We start from the raw sequence: 25,413 nt of genomic DNA, 5'->3' as shown, positions 1-25,413 counted from the left end.
ACAGACTCAGGTGAACATTTAGGCATCAAAAAGGGCTGAAAGTCCTGTGCTGAAACAATGATTAGAAAGACTTAGGATGAAAGTGAAAAAAGTAAAAACAGCAGTTAACAAGTTGTGTAAAAAACCCAACAGATAATATGAGAAAATCTATAAAAATAACTCCTAAATTATCACAAATTCAAAAGTGAAAGATAATGTAAAAAAAAAAAAGAATATTTAGGAACATGTTAATCTGTTCTTCCTTCAAGTAGAGAATAGTTAACAAGCTTCAGTTTTACCTAATGTGACAGCATGTTGCTCATTTTGTTTTATATCTGTAACTGGGAATGAACTGTAAAAGGCAGATGATCAATGTGAATTGCCTAATTAAGTGAACGCATAATTAATCTAATGAGAATAAGCCATTTTTATAATGAAAAAGGAATCATTAAACAATTTAGACTTATTAGAAACAATGTATTATTCAAAGGAAACTATTTTAAAAGGAGGTCTCAGTGGTGATTAATAAAACAGAGTTAATTTGAACATCCTGTTGGGTTCTAGACTTCCCCATTCCAATTAAGCCATTACAAATGTAAGGGAGGAGGGACCTCTGTACACATATTTATCTTGAAACCTCACTCCTCCTTTCTCTCTCTCTCTCTTTTTTTCCCCCTCCATTTTCATTAAGTTGGAGAGAGGCCACTATACGCACTTTAAGAGGCATGGTAGCAAAGCCTATTTTTAGCACACAAGTAAAATGAAACCTGTTTTAGTGGTGGAGGTTTGGGGTTTTTTGCTTTTAAACAGCAAATTATAAAGGAAATAAGAGTTTGGAGGTAAAATGTTTGTATGACTTAAATTTCACTGTAGATTTATGGGCTTTTTTGTTTGTTCCTTGTTTAAGTGAAAGCTAGTACAGAAAGCCTTCAACAACTTCAAACTCCTCAACTACACTGCATCCTACTAGCCATCTCAATGAAAAGATACTGAAGAATTTACTTTTGTTTCTTTTCAAACAGACAAGCACTTAAGTATTACACTATGTGAAAGGATGGAAAGGAGGGAGGGCAGAAGGGAGGGAGGGAGGTTGAAAATGTGGACAGGTGAGCAGCTGCCTGCATTTCAGCCTGAGAGAGAACTGCCATCCTTTCTGGTCACTAGAATAAAAGCCACTTCCCCTTATGTCCAATGAAGTGGCATCATGTTAGCAGTGTGCAGGGATTTATATCTCATCAGCTTTTTCACTAGTTCTCTCTTCAGACATCTTCAAGCATAAGGAGCTTGAGAAACACTGCTTTAAACCTAAATTCACTGAAATCCAAAGCCAGCAAATTACCCATACAAAACTAATCATAACACTAGCTTAGAAATGTGCTGTGGTGGTATTATCCAAGGAGCAACCATGAAACTGTTCACCTCTCTCCAAATTTTCATGTGATCAAATAAGGTCACTCCTGCACCAAATAGTATCTAAGAATAGCTTTGGCTTAAGGCTTGAATTAAAGCACATTATAATACAAATGTAAGCCTCTTAAAAGATACAGTATATTGACAGTTCTTCCTGATAGCTCAAAAAAAAAAATCCAAAAGGTTAGAAGTCAAAAAGAACATCTGCACATCCTGGGAGCACAAATTATAAGTGTGTGCATCCATGTGTACTTGGAAGAAAATCTTCAGTCCATTTATTCCTGATACTCCATCAACACACTGTTGTGTCCCAACTGATCACGCCTTTCATTTGGCTGTTCCATGAGGTATGTGTTTTTTTAGGGCTGATGCCAACTATTTTGTTCTCTGTTCCAACATGGTCATGCTGAGAAAAAGAGTAATCTCTTAAGATTTACATGCAAAATATGGATGTATTTCCCCATAGTTTAATACTTGGCATATAGGATATGTACCTGTAACAAGGTGCTAAAACAAATTAATGAGCTGTATACATAAAGCTTGAAGTGTTCACTAGAGATTCCTGTGTAATATTTGGAATGTCCCTGGTAACATACACTACAGAATCCTGATCAATACAAGAAATAGGTGGAAGGGAAAAGGGAAAAGGGAAAAGGGAAAAGGGAAAAGGGAAAAGGGAAAAGGGAAAAGGGAAAAGGGAAAAGGGAAAAGGGAGAGGAGAGGAGAGGAGAGGAGAGGAGAGGAGAGGAGAGGAGAGGAGAGGAGAGGAGAGGAGAGGAGAGGAGAGGAGAGGAGAGGAGAGGAGAGGAGAGGAGAGGAGAGGAGAGGAGAGGAGAGGAGAGGAGAGGAGAGGAGAGGAGAGGAGAGGAGAGGAGAGGAGAGGAGAGGAGAGGAGAGGAGAGGAGAGGAGAGGAGAGGAGAGGAGAGGAGAGGAGAGGAGAGGAGAGGAGAGGAGAGGAGAGGAGAGGAGAGGAGAGGAGAGGAGAGGAGAGGAGAGGAGAGGAGAGGAGAGGAGAGGAGAGGAGAGGAGAGGAGAGGAGAGGAGAAGAGAAGAGAAGAGAAGAGAAGAGAAGAGAAGAGAAGAGAAGAGAAGAGAAGAGAAGAGAAGAGAAAAGAAAAGAAAAGAAAAGAAAAGAAAAGAAAAGAAAAGAAAAGAAAAGAAAAGAAAAGAAAAGAAAAGAAAAGAAAAGAAAAGAAAAGAAAAGAAAAGAAAAGAAAAGAAAAGAAAAGAAAAGAAAAGAAAAGAAAAGAAAAGAAAAGAAAAGAAAAGAAAAGAAAAGAAAAGAAAAGAAAAGAAAAGAAAAGAAAAGAAAAGAAAAGAAAAGAAAAGAAAAGAAAAGAAAAGAAAAGAAAAGAAAAGAAAAGAAAAGAAAAGAAAAGAAAAGAAAAGAAAAGAAAAGAAAAGAAAAGAAAAGAAAAGAAAAGAAAAAGATAATGTATTTCAAATTTTACGAAGTCCTGTGCCCGAAAAGACAAGGTTTTGAGATCACCTGTCCTACACAGACACATAAGCCAAACAGAAGTAAACCATATCTTTCTCACAGCTACTTTGATATAAACATGGAGTGACATCACTGAATTTGGTGACTGGATCAGAAGTTATACAATCAAAGGAAAAGTTTTCACCTGCATATGGTAGAGTTCTCTATGTATAATACTCCATGTCAGAGACTCAGTGACTGGTATAGAGAACCTTCTTGTGTCTACAGCCCTTCAGCATCACATTTTACTATGCTGGTATTCCAAACAATGACTGAATTTTGCCCTTCACTCCTAATCTGCTGAGCAGAAACTCACTTATGTTGCAATAATGCCCTCCACAGAAACCACTTCTTGAACCTGTGACACAATAAAGCAAAAATTTGCTAAAGTTTTTAGGGAATAATCTTGATGAAGAAACAACACACCATTTTAATATTGTAGTCTGGTAATGAAGTCAATACATCAGAGATGAATGATGATTTGAATAACCTTGCTTTTAGTTTATAGTACACTTGAAAATGACAGAGGGAATATTGCAGGAAAAGACAGGCAAGTTCATGAAGTAATGAGAGAAAAAGAAAAAAGTCTAGACCTGTAATACAATATACACAATCATAACTTCAATTGCCAGGATGTAGTATTTAGATCTACCTTTGAATTTGTATGCAAATAAGATTTCCTAATAACTAAAGATAGATTTCTTAATAACAGAGGCTGGAAAGGGCTTGAGTAGGATTTCAAGAAACAATCTGCTGCAACTTTTCTTCATTATCTTAAGATATCAACTATACTTATATCCAACTGAAATAATGGAGCTTATGTGCACAAATAGCCTTATCAGATTTACCTGTACAGGCATAAATAGAAGACAAGGCCACTAGCTGCAATGATCCATAATGCAACACTGAGCTACATTCATTTAAATACCATGACATGTTCTAACTAACAATGTATGCACTGATTCTGGGAATCTAACATACAGAATTTTACACTGCATAGGACCAAACAGAAATACAATGTGTGAGCAATTCAAACAAAAGATATCACACAAAGTAAAAACATGGTTATTATTTGAGATTAATTTTCCCTTTTGGCCACTCATTTTTATTTATTTTACATTTACCAGTTAGAATCAGAAGAGGAAATGAAAACAATATATGAAGATATATATAGCATGTTTGTGGTTCCCTACCTTCTTCCTTAACTAAGATGAAATTTATTACTACTTTCTGTATTTTCCAGTTGGGACTACATAGCTTGCATTTTTAGATTTGTCTATTACCAGCTTTAAAATACAATAAGAATTAGTCCATAAAGTTAAATATTTTTGGTTTCTTGGGACTAATCACATCTGGAAATATTTTTTGCACATCTAGCAAAACCAATCCAAACTTATAAAGATACCTTCAAATCAACTGTGTGCTTTATGCGCATGCATGGCTTAGTATGACAAAGATATAGCCAACCTGTCAAAGCTTTTGTAATACTTATCCATTTCAAGCCATGAAGATGCTGGAAGGAGGTAGATGTAAGGCCCATAAGTCTTCAAAAAAAGCAGACATTTCGATATATAGAACTCACGCACACTGAAGTATAACTTCAACTTGCTCACCCACCAGCAGCCAGCAAAGTTAGGCCAAAACTGTTAATAATAATATTCCAGGCCATGAAACTTTGACATATGGCAACAGTCACCTTTTTTCTTTCCTAGAGAGGCAGCAATACTGAAATTCCTCAGAGGAGGAAAACCATGCAAAATATGAAAATCTTCACCTCTCACTCTGCAGTGATTGACAAATTGAAATGGAGATGAAGTTATAAATGGTAGATTAGTTTACTTCCCTTTGAAGAAGATATTTTGCCAGTAGCATTTTTCAAATCCTTAATCACTCAGAGAGATTAACAGCAAGCCTGGAATACGTGTGGAAACCCTATCTATCTGAAACATACCATAATGCATGTAGCAGTTTCCTTTGGTAGGATCCAGCTGAATAGCCTTCACGAAGTACTTTTCTGCCTCACTCTTGCGTCCCTTAAAAAAAAAAGGGGGGGGCGAAAAATTATTTTAACATGTTTTAACCATGGAGCAATCACATACAGTTACAATTTCCAAATTCCAGGCACTAGAGAAAAACAACTATTATTATCACTAGACTTAATGTAAGTAAAGATGAATGTTTAAGTGTTACAGTAAGTTTTGTGGTCAGCTACTTTATGCTGCAGATCTCCAGACTGAGGAAGAAATGTGTCCAACATCACCAGTGTCCAAGAAGTAAGGAAGAGGTAGAAATGCATTGCAGAAAGTATTGTAAAGGGCTTTGGGTGATCAAGCTCCACGCTACTTTTCTGGACAGGCATCAGGATGAGCCTTACACAGACCCAAGCTAAAATCAGAAGTGAAGGTAGGAGGGAGCTTTAGTCAAAAAAGAGGGGTGAAAAGAAAAAAGCATGTTTTGATTCTATGAAATCACAGAATCATAGAGTATCTCAAGTTGGAAGGGATGCATAAGGACCATTGAGTCCAACTCCCTGCTCCTTGCAGGATTACCTAAAACTAAACCATATGACTAAGAGCGTTGTCCAGATGCTTATTGAACTCTGACAGGCTGGGTGCCGTGATCACTTTCCTGGGGAGTCTGTTCCAGCAACCAACCACCCTCTCAGTGATGAAACTTTTCCTATGTCCAACCTGAACTTCCCTTGACAGAGCTTCATTCCATTTCCTCATGTCCTAAATAACATATATACACAGCCAACAGTAAAGTCATTACAAATGAAGGTATAGAAATAGAAAATATTTCAATTTTAATTTGGAAAGTAAAAAAATAGAAAATATTTCTGATTTTAATGTGTGAAGTAAGGTTTAATCAGAAATCAATTCTGTCAACCACAAAATAACTGAAATAGAAAAGGTAATTTTTAAAGACAATGGTCAATGGTATGACAAAATGGTCAGAAAAAAAAAGAACAGAAACGATGGTAAAAAGAACAAACATGTTCTAATCCACAGATTTTCTTATCACTGAAATCACCAAGCCACTAAAGTTGCATTATGGTATACAAGTGACAGAGCAGATCCATTAGTAGTCACTACTCTTTTCATGATGAGAAAAGCAATATGGGATTAGCCTCGTCTGATACTCAAACACAAATCACCATCAGCTATTCAGACAGATACCTGTAACCTGTTTATCCCTATCCCCATTAAATTAGTTGCTGTAGTTTGTGTTATAAAATAGAAGGCCTCAGGAATAAAGAACAGTTAAGCTTAACCACTGTGGAAGAAAGGCACTGTGGTCTGCACCTCTCAGAGCTGCCTTAAGTGTTATTTCACAGATATAAGCACATAGGCTTTCTCAAGTTTCGTGGTCTGAAAACAGACATTGTATACATCCTGCACCATCCCACAAGTTAACATAGGAATAATAATAAGGTCTGTTCATGATTACAGCTGATCCAGATTTCAGTATTTCCCTCAAGGGCTTTAGAAACAATAAAATAGAGAAAGAAGTTGTGCAGCACATCAAGAACTATATCAAGACCAGGTTCCATCAAAACTAACATAGAGGCTGTATTTCCAGTAGAGCATCCTGGCAGTGATACAAGCGGGCTTATCATTTACCATATTCCAGTTTCATAAAATGAATGTTCACTGAAGCCTTATTATTTAATAAACTTTCTTTGGTAAACCCATATACCTTAAAACCATATTCACATGGCACAAGGCTTATGTCAACCAAATGGTGCAACTACATGATAGAGTACGTTATTTTATACTGCAGTGCCTCTCATCCCTGTTGTTGGGGTTTTTTTTTAATAAAAAACCCAAACAAAAAACCCCAAACAAAAAACCATATGACCAGCAGGTCAAGGGAAGTGATTCTTCCCCTCTACTCCACTCTTGGAGAAGGACTTGGGAGTATTAGTAGTGGATGAAAAACTGACTATGAGCCAGCAATGTGCACTTGCAGCCCAGAAAGCCAACTGTATCCTGGGCTACATCAAGAGAAGTGTGGCCAGCAGGTCAAGGGAAGTAATTCTCTCCCTCTGCTTTTGTAAGACCCCACCTGGAGTCCTGTGTTCAGCTCTGGGGCCCCCAACATAAGCAGGACATAGACCTGATCAAGCTGGTCCAGAGGAGGTGCCACGAAGATGATTGGGGGGCTGAAGCACCTCCTTTATGAGGACAGGCTGAGAGAGTTGTGGTTGTTCAGCCTGGAGGGGAGAAGGCTCTAAGGAGACCTTATAGTGGCCTTTAAGTACTTAAAGAGGGCCTACAAGAAAGATGGGGAGGGACTCTTTTTTGGGGAGTGTAGGGATAGGATAAGAGGTAACAGTTTTAAACTGAAAGAGGGTAGATTTAGATTTGCTATAAGAAAGACATTCCTTACTGTGAGAGTGGTGAGACACTGGAACAGGTTGCCCAGAGAAGCTGTGGATGCCCCCTCCCTGAACATTCAAGGTCAGGTTGAACAGGGTTTTGAGCAACCTGGTCTAGTGGAAGGTGTCCCTGCCCATGGTGGGGGGGTGGAAATAAATGATCTTTAGGGTTCCTTCCAATCCAAACCATTCCGTGACTCCATGTAGCCCAGACTGATTTTTCCTCATCTACTAGGGCAGTAAAGACACATCTATAGATTAAATGCAACTTCTTTTTTTTTTTTAAATAGCATACAACCATAGTTGAGAACAAAAAGAGAAGAAGAAGAAAATAATCTCCAATTGACAACACAATGTAAATTTGGGTCAGTATAAAATAATTTTTCACATTAAAATAATTGGGGGGTAGAGTGAAAATTAAACACTGAATTTTGCACATTTAACTCCAAGGTTGGCATTCTTAATCTGACAAAAGTTACCGTGACATATATAAATCCAGCCTTGAGGCCTCAAAATGACAGGCACCAAGCATATGTATCACTAATACTGACAGAATTAACATCTACAGATTTTGCATCATTGCTTTTTTTAACAGACTAACATCATCAGTTTTAGCTGGTTGCACTCTGTCTCTGTGTCTATTTCTAGACCATAAAAGGACAGTTCATTGAATACAGTCACAAAATACGTAGCTTCTGCGTACAGAACTATGACTATAAGGCCACAAACATTTACCAGACGTGATAAATTTTCATTCACTGGGAACACCAAAATTACAAAGCTGCTCTACTCTTTTTGGCACTTTCTAAATGACATACTGCACTCAAGTTCAGACCAGTCAAGAGACCTGGAGTACATAACGATGACGCGTGTCAGCATACATAGCATCAAACGAATGAATGACTGTGCTACTAACAGGCTCAAATACTCAATAACAGATGAAGGGGAGAAAAATCTTACACTATATCACCCAAGACATAAAATGATCTGACTACAAAAGATCAGCACAGTTCCATTTGCTAATGTTGGCCAACATTTTCATATACCCACATTTGTCAAAAATTAGAAAAAAGAATAAAAGCATTTTCTTGCAGAACTGCATTCTGAGGAACCTTGCATTGCCCCATCTAAAATGTCCTCTTTGGTGCCATCACCTGCTGCCAAAATGTCAATACCTCAGCATAGATCTAATACACATTATTTTTGTGTCAAATGATATAAATTCCAATCACTTGACAGAATTAGACTGTTTCACAATTAAAATTTAGCATTTATCAACTTTTTTCAACTATCCATTGTACACCTTAACTACCATAACAGAATGTACACACCATGTAGTTAGATTAAGACAGCAATCCCTGTCATTGTCCCTTCCTATTTTATGTTTTCCATGTTAAATAAAACATATGGCATAAGGGAATAAAATTCTAACTTTCAAATAAACTCCAAATAATTGTTTAAACAGCTGAAAAATACCAGTTTGGGGCAGGAAGGCATTCTGTGTGCAAGCTCACTGTTATGTGTATTGACCCATACAATTGAAGGCATTGAGAGGCACTGGAAACCTCCCAGTTTCTAGCAGCAGGGTGTGCAGTTGCATATGCACAACCACATGCTTTGGCAATTGTACAAAGAAAAAAATATAAGTTTACAACTGCATGATAGCAGACGTATTTGAAGGATAAAAACATTATCCATAAGATTTTAATGGAAGGACTTGACAGCTCTGAGGATCAATAATGGGAAACAAAATACCTTTCACCTGTTGGTCACCAGTTCACATCCAGTCCAGCTTGGTAGCTAATGAAAAGGTGCTATCTGACAGCTACTGGTTTGCTTAGGAGAAATGAGTGGGTGGTCCTAGCCCAAGCCCTAATGGAGATCTTCTGCACGGACGCACTGGCATATTTATGGCTTTTTGGTGCAGAGATCAGCGAGACAGAATCATAAAACAATGAATGGCAATCTCATTGCTGGGGAAAAAAAACAACATAATGAAGACACTTTGGTAATTGATTTGGAAGACTGTGGCTGATACCTTACTGGACCTGGGAGTTACTCTAGAGCCTATAATGAGGACAAACTTTGACTACTTTTCCATTAATAAAGAAAACTTAATTTTTCCCCCTCCCCCAAGCTTAAATAAAGATTAATCGCCCATAATGACCACTTTCAGCAACACCAGCAAATTCAAAAAGAAAAAACTGAAGGTAACTGACACATGGCTCCTATAACTTAGCACACCAACTGTCCTGGCTTTCAGAAATATTCTACTCTCCACAAATCATGCAGACTTCAAAGCAGAACAGCTGGTTGCTTGCAGTTTTGGAAGCCAAACAGTTAATTGTTTAAATATGAATTCAGGAGCTTGATTTTTAAGACCAGATCTTTGTAGAAGTTGACCGCAAGGGGTTTTTTGTTTGGTTGGTTGCTTCTTCCCTAGAGACCAGGACAATGGATCCAACCTGGCTAATGTGGTCAGACAGATTGCTTAACTGGGATTTCCTACAAAAGACTGTCATGATCACCACGACAAATGGAAGAGAGCTAGCTAAGGACAGTTGATAACTTAGTAGAAGACCCTGCATTTATCCTTAAAATATTAAAAAACTGAGGACAAAACTACTGTTTTTATATCCACCCCAATTTTTTTCTTCACTCTGCTGGCAAACTGTGCCAAACTCATGTTGAGGCAGGTGTTGTGCTTCAGGCTGCTGGAGGCCCAAGGACCCTGAGATGGTAGTAAAATTGGAAAACATTAATACAGCTGAGCAGCTCTGAACAACCCTCTTGTGGAACTATGATTGACATAGTGGCAACCAGTAAGGTGATTCAACAGATTAGGTGGTCTCTGCAATTTAAATCAACTTTATATTTTGTAAATATTCATCATTCTTAAAGTGTGCAAGGGTTTAACCACTAGAGCAGAGACTTCACTCTTCAATATAGTTTCACCAGGTCTAACTGGTAATAATGTGATTGCATAACAAACTCAATTTGTGTCACAAATGCAGTTGACTCATTCCCCTCACCTGCTCAATTTTTTTTGGCAAGCATTCACATTTTTAATAAAACGAACTCAATTATGAAAAGATTTCTTAATGGAAGATTGATTAAAATGCGGACACTGAAAACAGAAAAGAATTATTATTTTACAGATTTCCTTCTCTAGGACATTTTAAAGTCACAGAGTGACTACGCAAGGATAGCAAAAAGGTCTGAACTGAACCTATGACTTCATTTCATGTTTAAGTTACTGCAGACCTGCATATCTGTTTCATAACCAGTTCCTTTTGCCTTACAAAAGTTATGACAGGACAGGAAAAACACAATTTAAATGGTGTGACACTGAGTAAATTAGTGATAAAGTCTTTCAAAGTTTTTACTTAGCTGGACTAGGGAAACATGAACTAGAGAGCTGCATCTTACAATGAGGTCACTGACACAAGCCTCCCATCCCTCTTCTAAATATTAATACTTAAGAAACAACTTTAATATTTAGTGTTTAGTAGCTAAATGGATTCTTCTTTTCCTCTCATTTTGCTGTTATTTCTACAACTCTTCCATCTTCACTCTGAATTACAATGTGAGTATCTTGCACCACAATTTGTACATGAAATTCTAGTCCCACTGAAATACATGTGACTTGCATTATTCACATCAAAGGTCCAAAATTTATCACAGTCTCTATACTTCCTGTGCAGCAAAGAGATAAATCTTGCCTCTTCACCTCATCTTTGTTATAATAAAATAAAAACAGCTCAACATGGCAGAGAAGCAATCACTTCTAACATCTGGCCCAGAAAAACACACACACGAGGCAAGATTTGTAATGAAAAGTGATTTGTAATGAGAAGTACTATATATATCATTAGAAAACAAATAGTTGTGGGGGAAGGAGTTTACACTTATGTAAAGTCCTTCTTTACCCAACTAATATCACTGGGCTTGTAAAAGATGCTATCTTTTCAAAGTTTTCCTCTCATATCTTTAGATGATCACAGTGAGAAACAATAGTTAGTAGTGCTGATCCTCTCAAGTATTGGCTCTATAATAAATTCAAGAACATGAAAATATTATTTCTCTTTGGTATTAATCTCAGTGTATGGGAGCAAGAGTTGGATTATTCTGGAGGAAATTAGGGTATAAACCTGTATCTACTAATTCACAATAATTCACCATATACTAATCTTTACCTTATAGGAAATGTGCGACAACTTTCTCATTATTGTCCAGTGTGACACATTCATATACCCTTGGCCCTGAGGTCATGACTGATGCTCTCCTTCCCAGTCATTTCATTGGACCAGGATCCTCACATGTACATGAGTCTATGCATACTGCTTGTGTAAAAAAGTCCAGTAAATTACTTTTAGAAATAAGCCTTGGTAGGATCAACAAAATGCAACATCTTGTTTTAGTTTAATCCTCTATTTGCACCTTAAGTGGTTTGCTTCCATCTAAACATATCATGTTAGTCCTCCTTCAACCTTCAGTGCATTTTTGTTGACTAAGCCTGACTGATTCTACTGAAGTCAGTGTAATTTTTCTACGAGCCAAGGTTATTTTAGAGAGTAATAACATAAACTGGGTTCTTGAGTCTACATCTACGGGGATAATTAATGGCATTAATAACAGAGAGCTGATATTTAAGTACTGCCCATTGACTTTGGTGGGAATCCACTGGAGCTTAAGCATTTTTGAATGTGACACCACTGCTTATACATAGATTTAGGAATTTTAAGCACAACTCATAACTTTTCTGGTTTGGGGCATGATTCAGAGCCTCTTCAGGTGATATTTTCTTCAAGAAAAGCAGTATGTATCCGATTAATCGATAATATATTAGAGCTTTTACGGGTCTCATATCACAAAAAGCATTCTTGCTTTATTAAAGCATTCAAAATGATATAGGGAAGAAATACAGGATTTTTTGTCCCTTGAAGTTTTGTTGTTTTGTTTGGTTTTTTTAAAAGATATACCTATTTTTTAGTCTTTCTTTTGGGGCAACTTGAAGCCTAGAAGGAGTTTACCTTATGTTACAGCACTGTTAACACCAAGAAAGATCATGTACAGTGTTAAGTAAACTTTAAAAAAAACAGATTTCATTCCACACCTTGTGATTTATTTACTGTCTAGACTGATACTGAAATGTTCATCTCAGTCATTAAGCTTTAGATTATTTTATATCAAGAATATGCAATGAAATCTTAAGTAAATTTCCATGTTAGGCACTTTATTTTCCATTCAGTCTTAAGCCACAGTTTATATTTTCTGATTAAGTAGTGTATTAATAACTACTCATATTTCACTGGACAGTCAGTAGAATATGAATTCACTATCTCGATGTACTGTTTTCACTGAGTCCTATGAATTTCTTCTAAGACAGACTTGGCCTATATCATGCATTTTTCTATGATTACTGACAAAATTACTACACACAGAGTAATTACAGGCAACTGGCTACATTCAACCATGTAGCAAAACGAAGATATATCTTTCTTTCATGAAAGCAGTTCATCCTGTGTCAGTGATGTTTTCTATAACAAGCTTTAAATTTATGTTGAGTAAAGCAAGAAGTTTAGGGGTCCCCTTTTCCTGTCTACAGGAAGTTAAAAACAAGATACAGAAGATGAGATCCCTAAAGGAGGTTAGTGAGGGGTTATGTGCCTAAATACCTGTTCCAGAGTCATTTACCAAGTAGTTACATGGATATGTTATATTTAAATGAAAATACTCTATTTTACAATTAATTCTGGTACATTTGGCATGCAGCCAAACATATGTCCTAAGGGGACCGAAAAGTACATCTATGGATGCAATACTTATGGCATGCAGCCAACCTCAGAAGAAATACAAGCTCAGTAGATGTCAGCTATTGAAATTTCTGCAGTTCAGAAATCCTGACATTCAGCCTGGAGGTGTTAATGCTCCAGACATACCAGATAACCAAACCTTAAAAAAACGGGCTCATGGTTCTGAAGTTAATAAACATGACTTTCCACATTGAAGAGGGAAACCCACTCCTCCCATTCCCTACAACCAAATTGCTTGTAAACTGGAAACAAAATTGAAAACAACTTCTGATGTTTTGCAAATTTCAGAACTAAATCCAAACTTTGCGCTTGGATCAGTTTTAACCCTCAGGGGATTTCAAGTGGCAAGAAAAATCAGAGTGTCTGTGTCAAACTCCAAAGACAAACTGAATACACAACAGAAAAATAGCAGTGGCTATTGCTTGGCTCAACTTGATTTCTTTGGGAGGGCCTTCTCAAGGATTCAATGTCATTTATAGATTGTTACGATGGCATTTTAACTGAAATATCCAATTTTCATTAAAAAATTCTTCCTAGAAGCAGTACTAACAGCCAAGGGATTTAGCCTCCCAAAATGAAATATCTAACAGCTTTGCTGACCTAATAAAATTGACCCATTTAGAAAATGTCTTTTCATAAATCAAATATTTCTGTATGTGTAGGCATTTATTTATAATTCCCAAAAGAAGTATTACTAAAAATATTTTCTCTTTATTTTAAAGGAATTGATTATTAAAAGAAAGGATAAACTGTTCTAGAAAATCATACATAAATTTAACCTATAGCATATTACTTGCTATGTCTTAAAACCAGTCATGATTCTTTTGACATCACGACTGTTCTACTGCATCCCTGCTTTCCTCCAACTTGTGTATAACTAGAGAGACACAAAAAGAGTAGCAATCAACCAGTGACATAAAAAATGACAATATGACAGAGTTGTCCAACAGAAATGCAAATTTTTTTTCTGTGCTGGAACATCAGCAGCAAGTAATTACAGAAATGGTAAATGTTGAATTGGTCTAGTCATTATTGCACGATGTTCCCCTTTTCCTCTGCTGTCCCATTTCTTTCTGTTCTTCCTACCTTCCATTTATTTCTGTTATCATTTATTTATATTTATTTTGAGATGACTTTCAAGGACTACACCAATTACTGAATACATACAGTAGGGTATTTGATAGTGGCACTCAGGAATTTCACAAATAACCAAAAATGGCAGGATATCTCTTTGGTCTTCTGTTTGTCAGGAACATAACCAACAAACAACTGCAGGCAAAAATATGGCCACCCACTGAGGAGGGTTTAAGTTTTCAGTATTCTGAAACTTAAAAAAAAAAAATATTTAAGTGTTGACACTTCAATGTCACAATCCTGTTTCTTTTATTTTAATCCAAACCACTGCCAGTCTCTATCATGCCTGTCTGCTTTGTCCCCATCCCCCTTTGGAGAAAACATTTTAAAATAAAATATTTTAGATTTTAGGGAATCTTCTAGGGTCATTATTATTGAATTTAATATGGTTTGGAGCTGTAACACAGAAATTTTACAAGGCAAAGTAAATTTTTCTTAGGGCACTTTGGGTGATTTTTCCAAGCCAGTAAAAACTAGGAGATTAACAGCACTGTGTGGAACCATGTAAAATGCAAGAAAACACTGTGCAATTTTTTCCACAGAAATATAGCAAATCCTGTAATTCCTAGATGCAACATACTAAATGTTACAATATGGGACTGTCCCTAAGTACTTTAGCAATTACAGGCACTACTGCAAGCTATGAGGGTTTGTGGGCTCAAGTTCACTCAAAACAGATAAAACAAAACTTCAAAACAGATTTATTTATAATTGAAATAAAGCTTCTCAGACTACCATGCTACTATAACAACTATCCACTGCCTGATGGCAGAGGGGCCAGCCATTAGGAGGGAGGGATACTTAGTCTTCTCTTTAAGAAGACTAATGTGAGAGGAGAAAAAAATTTTAAAAGCTTTACTTATAAATGATTTTTTTTTTTTTTTTAGCATGATAGACAACCCTTTCTCTTCTAGAAGGTCTGCTCATAAAATGGAAAATGAATTACAGCACATGCTCAAGGCCTCACCTGGCACTGTCATTTTTGACAGACTCATTTTTATCTTAGAAATGGGGGCCTTGCAATTTTAAAGCCTTTTACAAAAATTATGCTTTTCTTTGTGATATTGACATAAATTACCTAAGCAAGGGACGAGGCTTAGATGCTGTGGTACCAAACACCTGAGCTACTAGGAGATTGGCTAGGTCAAGTAACACATCACATTGACAAATAAATTTCCCAAGTAATTTATGCAGCTTAACAAGTTAAAGATATGAAAAGCACATAATGCAATCCTAAACAGCTACATGTTGTTTCTGAAAAATAAATAACAAGAAAAAGAAAAACACAAACTTAAGCCCCAGACAACTGTCTATTTTCTAATTATTCTACTAGCTGAGATACTAATCATGCTTTTCAACCACTAAATTATGCTGTTCTAATTTATTTTCAGGAAAATTGTAGCTTAGTGAGCTGTAATTTGCGATATGAAAATATAACATTATCCAATATAAGGTTTATGAAATACTTGTGACTTATGATATTAGGTAAAAAGACTGTAAATTCATTAGCTACTCCTTTGGAGCTCTTAAGTTGGTCTGTTTTTTTCTGCATATACCACAGCATGCTCAAGTCCACCCAGCATTTCTTGTATCCCAACTGAGCTAACAAGCCTCAACACAAATATATGCATTAAAATAAAAACAGAGAGAATTGTTTTAATACTAATAAGTAATTATTTACTCCAAAGGTTTTATTGCATGCAAATTAGAACTATACCACATATGTATTTCAAGAATCAATAACAAATTAACAGCTATTTTTAGTTTGGTTTTTGGTTGGTTGGTTTGTTTTGTGTCAATGTAAATTACAGTTATTACAAGCTGAACAGCATATTCTGAGTTCTACAAATGTATCTTTTAAGTTATTCAGGAAGTAAACTTTACTGAGAATAATTTTGTGCAGAAATGCCGTGTTTAGCATTTAGAATTATTATTGAAGGATAAGAGATTGTCACCAGCAGGTTTTTAGGGGTAAGGAAGGGAAGCTCCTTTTATTTGGATTTTTTTATGACTTTTTACTTAATTGGGTTACTTTGGTTTTGCATCTTTCCCTATTCCCAGATACACACACACAAAGATTTGTGTAGGCTTTCAAGAAAATATTAGTTCTTCAGGTTTGTCTAATCACCTGTCAGAGACTGGGCTTGTAACACTCTATACCTTTCAATTTTCACATACTTCTGAACTCAGAAGAAATAAAATCTTTTGTCAGGAATTCTCCTGTTCTTAAATAAATACATTTTTAACTGTTCATTAAAACACTTCTAGAAGTAAACAAACAAACTACTTATTAACAGCCTCAATGGTTGTCAGTGATGTTCATCTCAGAAGAGAATGTTGCACAGAAAAAACAAAACATTGTGTTGCCTTCTGAAGAATTTTTCTGGAATATATGGAAACTTATGAATTAAATAATTTACAAACTGTATGTGCTTTTCTTGAGCATACTTTATTCAGTGTTTTTATATTTTTTGTTTGTATATTTTATGGCGCATATTTTATTCAGTGTTGGTGCGGCCTCACTTTGAGTACTGTGTGCAGTGCTGGGCCCCACAATTTAAGAAGGATGTGAAGGTCCTTGAATGAGTCCAGAGGAGGGCAACAAAGATTGTGAAAGGGCTGGAAGGCATGTGCTATGAGGAGCAGGTAAGGACTCTGGGCTTGTCTAGTTTGGAGAAAATGAGGTTGCGGGGCAACCTCATTGCTCTCTACAGCTTCCTGAGGATGATAAGAGGAGAGGGAGGTGCTGATCTCTTCTCCCTGATATCCAGTGATAAGACATGTCGGAATGGTTCAAAGCTGTGCCAGGGGAGGTTTAGACTGGACATCTGGCAACATTTCTTTTCTGAGAGGGTGATCAAACACTGGAACAGGCTTCCTAGAAAAGTGCTTGATGCCCCAAGCCTGTTAGTGTTTAAGAGGGATTTGGACAATGCCCTTAAGAACGTTTTAACTTTTGGTGAGCCCTGAACTGGTCAGGAAGTTGGACTAGATGATCATTGTGGATCCATTCCAACTGAAATATTCTGTTCTATTCTACTATTATACAAAGACAAAAGAATTAGCACAAGTAAAACTAAATAGCATAGATTATGCCTTTGCTTACTATCATTCATTTCATCACTCACGAAATGCAAGTTTAAAATTTATATTGCCCTTTGAAACAATAGTGACATTAGCTACATGCAAATGGGAAACTGGTAAAAATCAATCTGAGATGATCATATGAATTAGTATCTGTCACTTACAGCATGATTATAATAATTTTAAGTTTATCACAGTAAATGAATTGTGGTTTACCTTCTTTACAGTTTTACATGCCACTCATGACCTTGAAAAAGGTAACCCATTCTGGTAGAAGCTAATCCTCCTCTAAAATCTCTTTTCAGTAAGAGAAGATAATAGGTGTTAATATTAAATACATGTCTGTAGCCCAACTTTGGGCATGTCTGTTGCCCAACACTGCATTTTAGTAAACTGGAACTAGCTTTAGCATGAAAATAAAGAAAGGTATGCAGAAACATAGGATGATTCATGTTGGAAGAGACCTTGAGATATCATCCTGTCCAATCCCCTGCTCAAAGGAGAGTTAACATTTTATTTAGATCAGATTGCTCGTGCAGGTTTGAAGTGCTAAGGCTTGGACAACAGGCCCAAGCCAGAGTTGACCTATGAGATCCTGTATATTTTATAACTGATAACCATTGTGCTAGTAGGTATTGTGCTAGGTTATAACAAACCACCTATGCTGATGTAAAAAGTGCTAAAGCATTGAAATACTGAAGCCTGAACAACAGGCCCTGAGCCTAAGCTGCTAACTCAGTATGTAGTCATTAGCGAAATATGTATACTCATTAATGAAAGATGTAGCTTAGATATCATGTACTCATTGCTGATGATGAATGTAATGAAAACATGTCTATCCTGAATATATTTTTATCCTTCTTTGTGTAGGGGCAAGTTAACAAGGCCGTGGAGCCAGGTGTCCGGCCTTGGGAACATATGTGTGGCCTTGCTCTGAAAAGAAAGTGCTCAAAATTAGATAAGCAGAGAAGCTCCCTTGGCCTTCCTCCTTGAGCCCTGGCCAGGCTCTGGGGGAATCTAATTGGAGAGTGAAGCCAGATGTTTACTGCACCGTAGTCAGGTGGACTTGTTTACTCAATACTGTATAAACCTGGACCCTCTTACAGTGACTTTGGATGATGCCTCACCTACAGGTGGACGCACCGCGTAGGACTTCCTACTTGCTGGGAAAGGTTTTCCAAACCCTCGCCACAACCGGGGCTCCCCAGTATCCCCCTGCGGATCTGGCTGATGGTAACGTATGCAAGTGGTGATGTATCTTTCTTAATCACTATTCTCTCTCTCATGTAGTAATGATTTGATGTATTAACCTGTATTTTCCTATTTGTTTGCTTTAAGTGCATTATTCTGTCTTTTCTTACTGCATGTTTTCTGTATTACTCTGCTACATTATTTAGTTATTGCCAGTAAAATACGCCTACTCTTTTCACTCTGGTGTCCGAGTTTAATTGCTATCCTTAATCAGCAAAACAAGGTTATTGTTCAAGTTGGAAATAATAAAAAAACAAACAAACTAACAAACTCAATCATATTTTTCATTGCTAAGCTAATAAACTCATCTAGTATATGATGCCTTTATTTCAAGTGTGCTGTAGAACTCGGTATTAAAAAGGAAAGAGAGGCACAGGTCATTGTGGATTTAGAAAACATGCAGAGTCCCTAGTTTGTGTTTGACAGAACCAAGGCCAGAAAACATAAACAAAATAAACAGTTTACAGTCAAGAACTCTGATTTTTCTCTATGTCCCTGTTTACAAAACTCTGAAAAGCTTTTCCTGAAAGTTGGGAAAGGGTAGCCTGCTGTAACGAGCAAGCAATTTTGCAAACCTCTAGTCTAAAAACTGGGCATAGGTCGCCGCCACTCTTCCTTATGGGAAGGCAAAGAAAACAGAAGGTAGAAGGCGGCAGTCCAGGTATCCAGACTGGCAGTAAAGGATTAAATGCAGTGAAAGGAGTTAAATGGAGATGGTGGTGAACAGAGTTAAATCCAGTCGGTGGTCAGTCACAAGTGGTGTTCCCCAGGGCTCGGTACTGGGGCAAGTTCTGTTTAATATCTTCATCAATGATCTGGATGGTAGTGATGGGACTAGACGAAACAGGCTCAAGTTGCGCCAGGGAAGGTTTAGATTGGATTTTAGGAAAAATTTCTTCACTGAAGGAGTTATCAAGCACTGGAACAGGCTGCCCAGGGAAGTGGTTGATTCACCATCCCTGGAGGTATTTAAAGACTGTAGATGTGGCACTTAGGGACATGGTTTAGTGGTGGACTTGGCAGTGTTAGGTTAACGGTTGGACTCAATGCTATTAAAGGTCTTTTCCAACCTAAATGATTCTATGATTCTATGTCATGTTGCTTTTAGTGAGCATTAACACTGGCAACATACTTCAGGAGGCAGAAAAACTGGGGTTAAAATTAAGCCACTTCATTGGAATTTAAGTCAGGAAGTAAAACATAGCTGAATTTGTGAACTTTACAGGTTTGACTTTAACTGCTAAGGGTTTTATACAAGAATTGCCTTTTGCTGGAACTTAGAAACTTCTCTGAAACCTTCCTCTTCTATCCTCCCTCACTCCCCAGTTTCACCAACAGAGAAAAATTTTCTATCTATATTTGCACCCACTTCCACCCTTCACTTCATCAACCATCTCACATCTCTCCCCTGGAAAAGAGACACAAAGAAGTGTTATCAATAGTTTTGTCTTAACACTTATATTCAGAAGCAGGACTGCAAAAAGTCTGAAGGTTTGGTTCCAACAGATGAAGGGAAAGAAGCCTCTAAAATGTCTCTACTCTAACATCCAAAAACTAACTGAAGTAGGCTTTTCTCTCTCCTGAATATACAGGCTGGAAGAAAATTTTCATGAGCCTAGGTAGCAAAGTTTAACAGAAGAATAAATCATAGTGGTACCTCAAGTTAGGTATAGGCTGAAACAACTATGCCAAAGGGAGCAGCTCTAATACTACTGAATCCCAAGGAAGTCTATACAGACTTCCAGAAAGTGTGTCAATTACAGCAACAATATATTTGCGATGGGAACTAATACTAGTACAGTTCAGTATACTAGAAACTAGACAAAATTCATTTAATATGAATCACTGAGCAGGTGGCAGGCTGCAAAACTGATTAAGGATATGTGACCAACATGGAGACAAAAAACCCATAATCTACTGCCAAATCTCTTCATCATCCATTTTCCTGTTAAATGTCTTTTCAGACTTTGTAGCTGAAATAATTAAATGAAATAAATGCCAAAATTTCAATAGATCAAAGATAAATGAATTTTTTTTCATGAATGAAATAGCCACCTGAAAAATTTTCTGCCATCTCTAATTACTTTGTCATCAACATGTTGCCTTGTTACGTGTTTTTGAATTCCTACATCACTACAAGCCAACAGGACATCAGCACCATCTTTTCAGCTTATGCTGCTGTTAACAGAATAGACATGAACCCTATCCATACATATTGCCATGAATTAGAGAAGAAGCAACAGTAATTAAAAACTGTCAAGAGATGATAACAAACAAATGTGATGAGAATCCTGAAGGCACAATCCACCCCAAACATACCTTGCGTTTATATCCCTGGAGAAAAGTAAACAGTTCGATTCTACTATATGGATTCACATACATTTTTCATCACTTCCTTCCCAAAACTGGGGTATGCCACTAATGTTTAATCCCATACCTGAACTTTCATAATGAGGGGACAAAACTAAAATTTTCGTTTTAGTGGCTCACAATGTTTGTAGAGAGTTATGGGACGTGGGGATTTTGCTATTTTGAAGAAAACTGTGAGACCTTGTTTCCCAGAACAACTGCAAGACCTTCACTAGAAGACCTCACATTTCATATACTCAGCAGTTCAGAAAATGTAAAAATTAACCAGAGTTTGGATCTTAATCAAGAAAACTCTTTCCTTCCCCACAGCTATTCTAATAAATTAGAACTTTTGTGTCAAAGATCTGCTAAGAAGAAACTAATAATTCTGACTTTCTCCTATTATTCTTAGGTGCAAGATACGAAAATATCTGCTAGAAATGCAAGGTAAAGTATGAAATTTTGCTGCATAATCTACTTGCAGTTCTGTCCCAGAGGAAGGTAATCCGTGAGTGCATGTATTTGTCAATATCCAAGAAATTTTAACTGTAACTGGGAATTGTATCAAAAAACTGCCTTTCCAGGGCCTGGAACTGACAGACAGTGGGATATAACACTGCCATCTTGACTTCCAAGCTAAAAATCCCCATCCAGGCAGTTTTTAATCAAACTCTGTATTTGATATTACATGATAACACTGAACAAATTTTAATCAAACTCTGTATTTGATATTACATGATAACACTGAACAAATTTTAATTCTTTCTATGTTGTCACGTGTTACTCATATAGAAAACTTCTGTTCTCATGTCTTCCCCTTTTCCATGTCTGGATACTTTTAGCAGCAATGGATCTGCTGAAATTAATTATGAGCTATTTTTCTCTACCCTGTGTCCAAGGACATCTTTTGCTTGAAGACTGGACAGGGCATAAGCAATGTCAGAGTAAAATCTTACAGCTTGATGAAAAGTTGAGGAAGATATTCAGACTGAGCACAAGGATTGAAGTGTCATACAAAAGTGTACCCATAGAGCATAGAAAGGAGATATGAAACTGTTAGAGTGAACAATGAAAGCAAATGCAGATGAGAGAAACAGGAAAGAGGATATGATCAGAAAAATGGGAATGAGAAATGGAAAAGAAATGAAAGGCAGTTTTAAAAAAGCATTATTTTATTGAATAAAATAGAAATCCATTTTCATCTTCAAAATGTGTGAAAACCAAGGAGGGACTGGTGCTCTACCATAGCTATTATATGGGGCTAGTTTAGCTGGAGCTAAAGCTCATCTAAAATTGAAAGGCAAAGTAGATTTTGAAGAAAAAGTCCAACCCTTCTAATTTTTTAGAACTAGCTCTTAGTAGTTGAGTAGTTCTTTTCACATGCTCAAATAGACACTCCTAAAGAAGTGTAAATTCAAAGCAGGAGACATGTAATTCACAAAGTATAGGTGACACCCTAGGCTGCCATAAGCTGCTACAACCACCCCGGGTCAAACATTGAATATCTTTTTTGTATTAATATCATTACTTGCAATCTAAACTACTTATAATAAAGGCTTTAATAAACCAGAGAACTCTTTACTATCTGTTATAAAGTTCCTACGCTATTATAACTGTTTTCTTCCAGCACAGAGGCGGTGATATTTCAGGAATGGATGTAATGTTTTGCAAAAAAATGATGCTGTCAAAATCTTTAATTAGAAGGCATGACTGAAATAGCGTGACAAATAGGGCAATAAACAATTTTCAGGTCAAAGTCTTTGTCCTGGTTTCGACCGGGATGGAGTTAACTTTCCCTGGGTTGAGAGGGAGCACAGCTAGAGGGCCGGGTCTCGATCAGCCATTGGAGTATTTCATACCATGTGATGTCATGCCCAGGGATACAGGTGTGCGCGGGCTCTCTCTGGCGTGTGCCGTTTTCAGGTTCCGGTCCGGTCACGTGTTGCTGTGGGGGCGGCCGCCACGTTCGGTAAGCCACTGCTGCATTTTACCCGTTTCTTTTTGGACTCACTATTGTTACTGTTGTTCTCTTGTTATATTTAGTAAATTCGTTCTTTTTATTCAACCTACGAATTCTCTTCTTTTTGTCCCTTCCCTATTTCACCGGGGAGGGGGGAGGTGAACTGCTGGCCATGAGGCGTCTGGCTGCCGGCTGAGTTCAAACCTCAACAGTCTTTCTGTCCTTTTACCTCACCTATTTAAAGGGCCTGGTACGAGCTCCCGGGAGCTGCTGATTAACTCACCGTCAGAGCCAGCAGTTTTCCATAGGTGAGATGGGCTGGGATGTGGTCGCTCTTGGATCGCAGTGATTCCACGTACCAGCGCTCTGCTTCTGGCAGCCGGCTCATTCTCATATAGGCTTCTCCTACAGGGTGAAACAAATGCTAGTGAGAATGCCCAAAATTTCTCAAGACTTCTATAATTTATTATCTCATTTATGATTTTCTATGTATTAAATGTGCAGTGATCTTGAAAAGGGTGAAGTGCTTTGAACACCTACAATGACACACACAAAAAAATGTCTTACAGACACTTGAGTGAGGAGATCGAGTTATGGCCTTATTAGGGCTGAAAGAGCATGGCTGAGATGAAAGTCACGTTGGAACAGAATTGCAAGAGAGTGCTCCAGCTGCTAAGTTCCAGTCAAAAGTCTCAAAGTAACAGGAACTTTATCACATCTACTGTAGAAAAGTTACTTCTTTTCCATCAGTCTACACTGCACAGCATGGAATGGTAGGGAGAATATGGAAAGTGTTTACATTTAATCATAACACATCAAGAACCTACATTTTTTTGAAAACTAGGAAAGGTTAAGAAAAGAGTCCTGAAACTACATTGCAGGGATGTGCAAGACATTAAAAAACCTAATCTCTGAATGTAGTTAAATTAGATCATCTTCCACAATTAGTTTAAATTAGAATATAGCATCCATAATTTTTAAATTGCTAGTCTTAAGAAGTTGCATACAAAATTACTAAAATTGGACATTTTTCAAAGTGAAATCCTTTACTGTGAGAGGCTGAAGCAGGTAATGTTCAAGAACAATAGATGAATGGGATGTCAGAAAGCCATATACTGTGGTACAGATAATTGTAGTTTTGAAGTTTCTGAGAAAGAATTTAACATACAGAGAAAGACAGGCTCTTTCTCCAAGAAGCAACCAAATTTCTCAGAGGTTAGAAATAAGCAATATCAAACAAGTTTGCAATGGTGAAGAACTGCAGCTTTCAGATTTATACCCTGAGTTTATACAGCTCTTTCACAAGGGCTCTAAATATAAATAAATGCGCCCCTGCCCAAGCCAATGACGGACTGAAAATGCCTACGGGAGTGTTAGGATTAATTCATCATCTCACCAGCTGATTCATTCCAAATAAATGGCTAAGTATCTTCCCAAAATTATGAAGTCACAGTGTATCCAGTGCCACCACTGGAGGATCAAGAGAGGACTACAGCTGACCCAAGTAGTGGTCGGCTAAGGCTGTCTCCAGGTGAGTCACTGCATTACATGGAAATTAATAGCTGTGAGGGCATCAGGGAGAGAGAGAAGGACCAATGTTCTTTATGCAAGCTTGAAGCCAACTACCACACCCCCAAACTCAGAGGGAAAGGTGCCACCCAAATGCTCAAAGTAGTAAAATAGAAGGAACTCTTACCAAGGGAGCTATTTTATCTTGAGTATTCCACAGGGGTTATGCAGGATTTTTATGATGCAAGAAAACTGGACTAGGTCCAGTTAGTTGTTAGGGTTTTTTTTGCTAACTGTGTCACCAGAGGATAGGGATCCCACGCAAAATGTAGCACCTAAGTCTGAGTTTCAGGAGTTAGGGTGCAGTGCATGCAAAATGACCAAACCACAGCCTGCAGATAAAATGAATGTGATGTAGAGTCAGAAGCCACACTGAGCCAAGGCTAAGGGAAGCTAACCTGATTTTCATGAGCAAATAGATTTTTTCCCAAAAGGGGTGCAAGCCTGTAAATCTATTAGACCTGGATTTCTAATTCAAGGATCTACAGAGCATTCTGTACTCATGTACTGGTCTTGGATACATGATTACATACACAGAAGTAGCTGATGTTTCAATCACAGAAGTACTCAAGTCATTCTATTGTTGGTCAGGGCCAAACTAAAAGAACAATTTAAAAAAAAACCCAAGCCGAATAAAAAAAAATCCAAACAGGAAAGAAATCCCAAAAGAACAGAAATATCACACAAAACCCGTGATCAAATTCAGGGATATCAATGTCACATGCAATTTTTTCACTATGTCAGCACTCACATTATACCTTGTTATGCACAAAACAAAGTCATGAAGTCAAGTGTTGAAAGGATGGAAGAAGTCAGAAGTCAAGCTATATACTCCTCTCAACTCTTCTCCCTAGCTATATGCTTTATGGCAGAATGTTTAATTATTTGATTGTATACTATTTTTCAACAGGCTCCTGCTTCATTTAGCATTTAGGAAACGAGGAATCCATATTGCCCTTCTCTTTAAGTGGAAAATTCCAGCCCAACCTGTTACAGCTT

General features: G+C 37.3%; 1 protein-coding gene across 3 annotated transcripts in view; it reads right to left on the bottom strand.

The window, feature by feature from the left end:
- TMTC2 (transmembrane O-mannosyltransferase targeting cadherins 2) overlaps positions 1-25,413 on the bottom strand; it is a 277,357-nt gene that overhangs the window by 43,110 nt on the left and 208,834 nt on the right. For all 3 annotated transcript variants that reach the window (XM_074870689.1, XM_074870690.1, XM_074870692.1), the window contains 2 exons: positions 23,129-23,250; positions 4,822-4,903 (listed from right to left, as the gene is read on the bottom strand). In XM_074870689.1, the coding sequence (XP_074726790.1) occupies positions 4,822-4,903; positions 23,129-23,250 (204 nt within the window). The remainder of the gene's footprint in view (positions 1-4,821; positions 4,904-23,128; positions 23,251-25,413) is intronic.

The sequence above is a fragment of the Strix uralensis genome, chromosome 5 (genome assembly GCF_047716275.1).
Source record: "Strix uralensis isolate ZFMK-TIS-50842 chromosome 5, bStrUra1, whole genome shotgun sequence".
Taxonomy (NCBI): domain Eukaryota; kingdom Metazoa; phylum Chordata; class Aves; order Strigiformes; family Strigidae; genus Strix; species Strix uralensis.
This window is presented reverse-complemented; position numbering and strand designations above follow the sequence as displayed.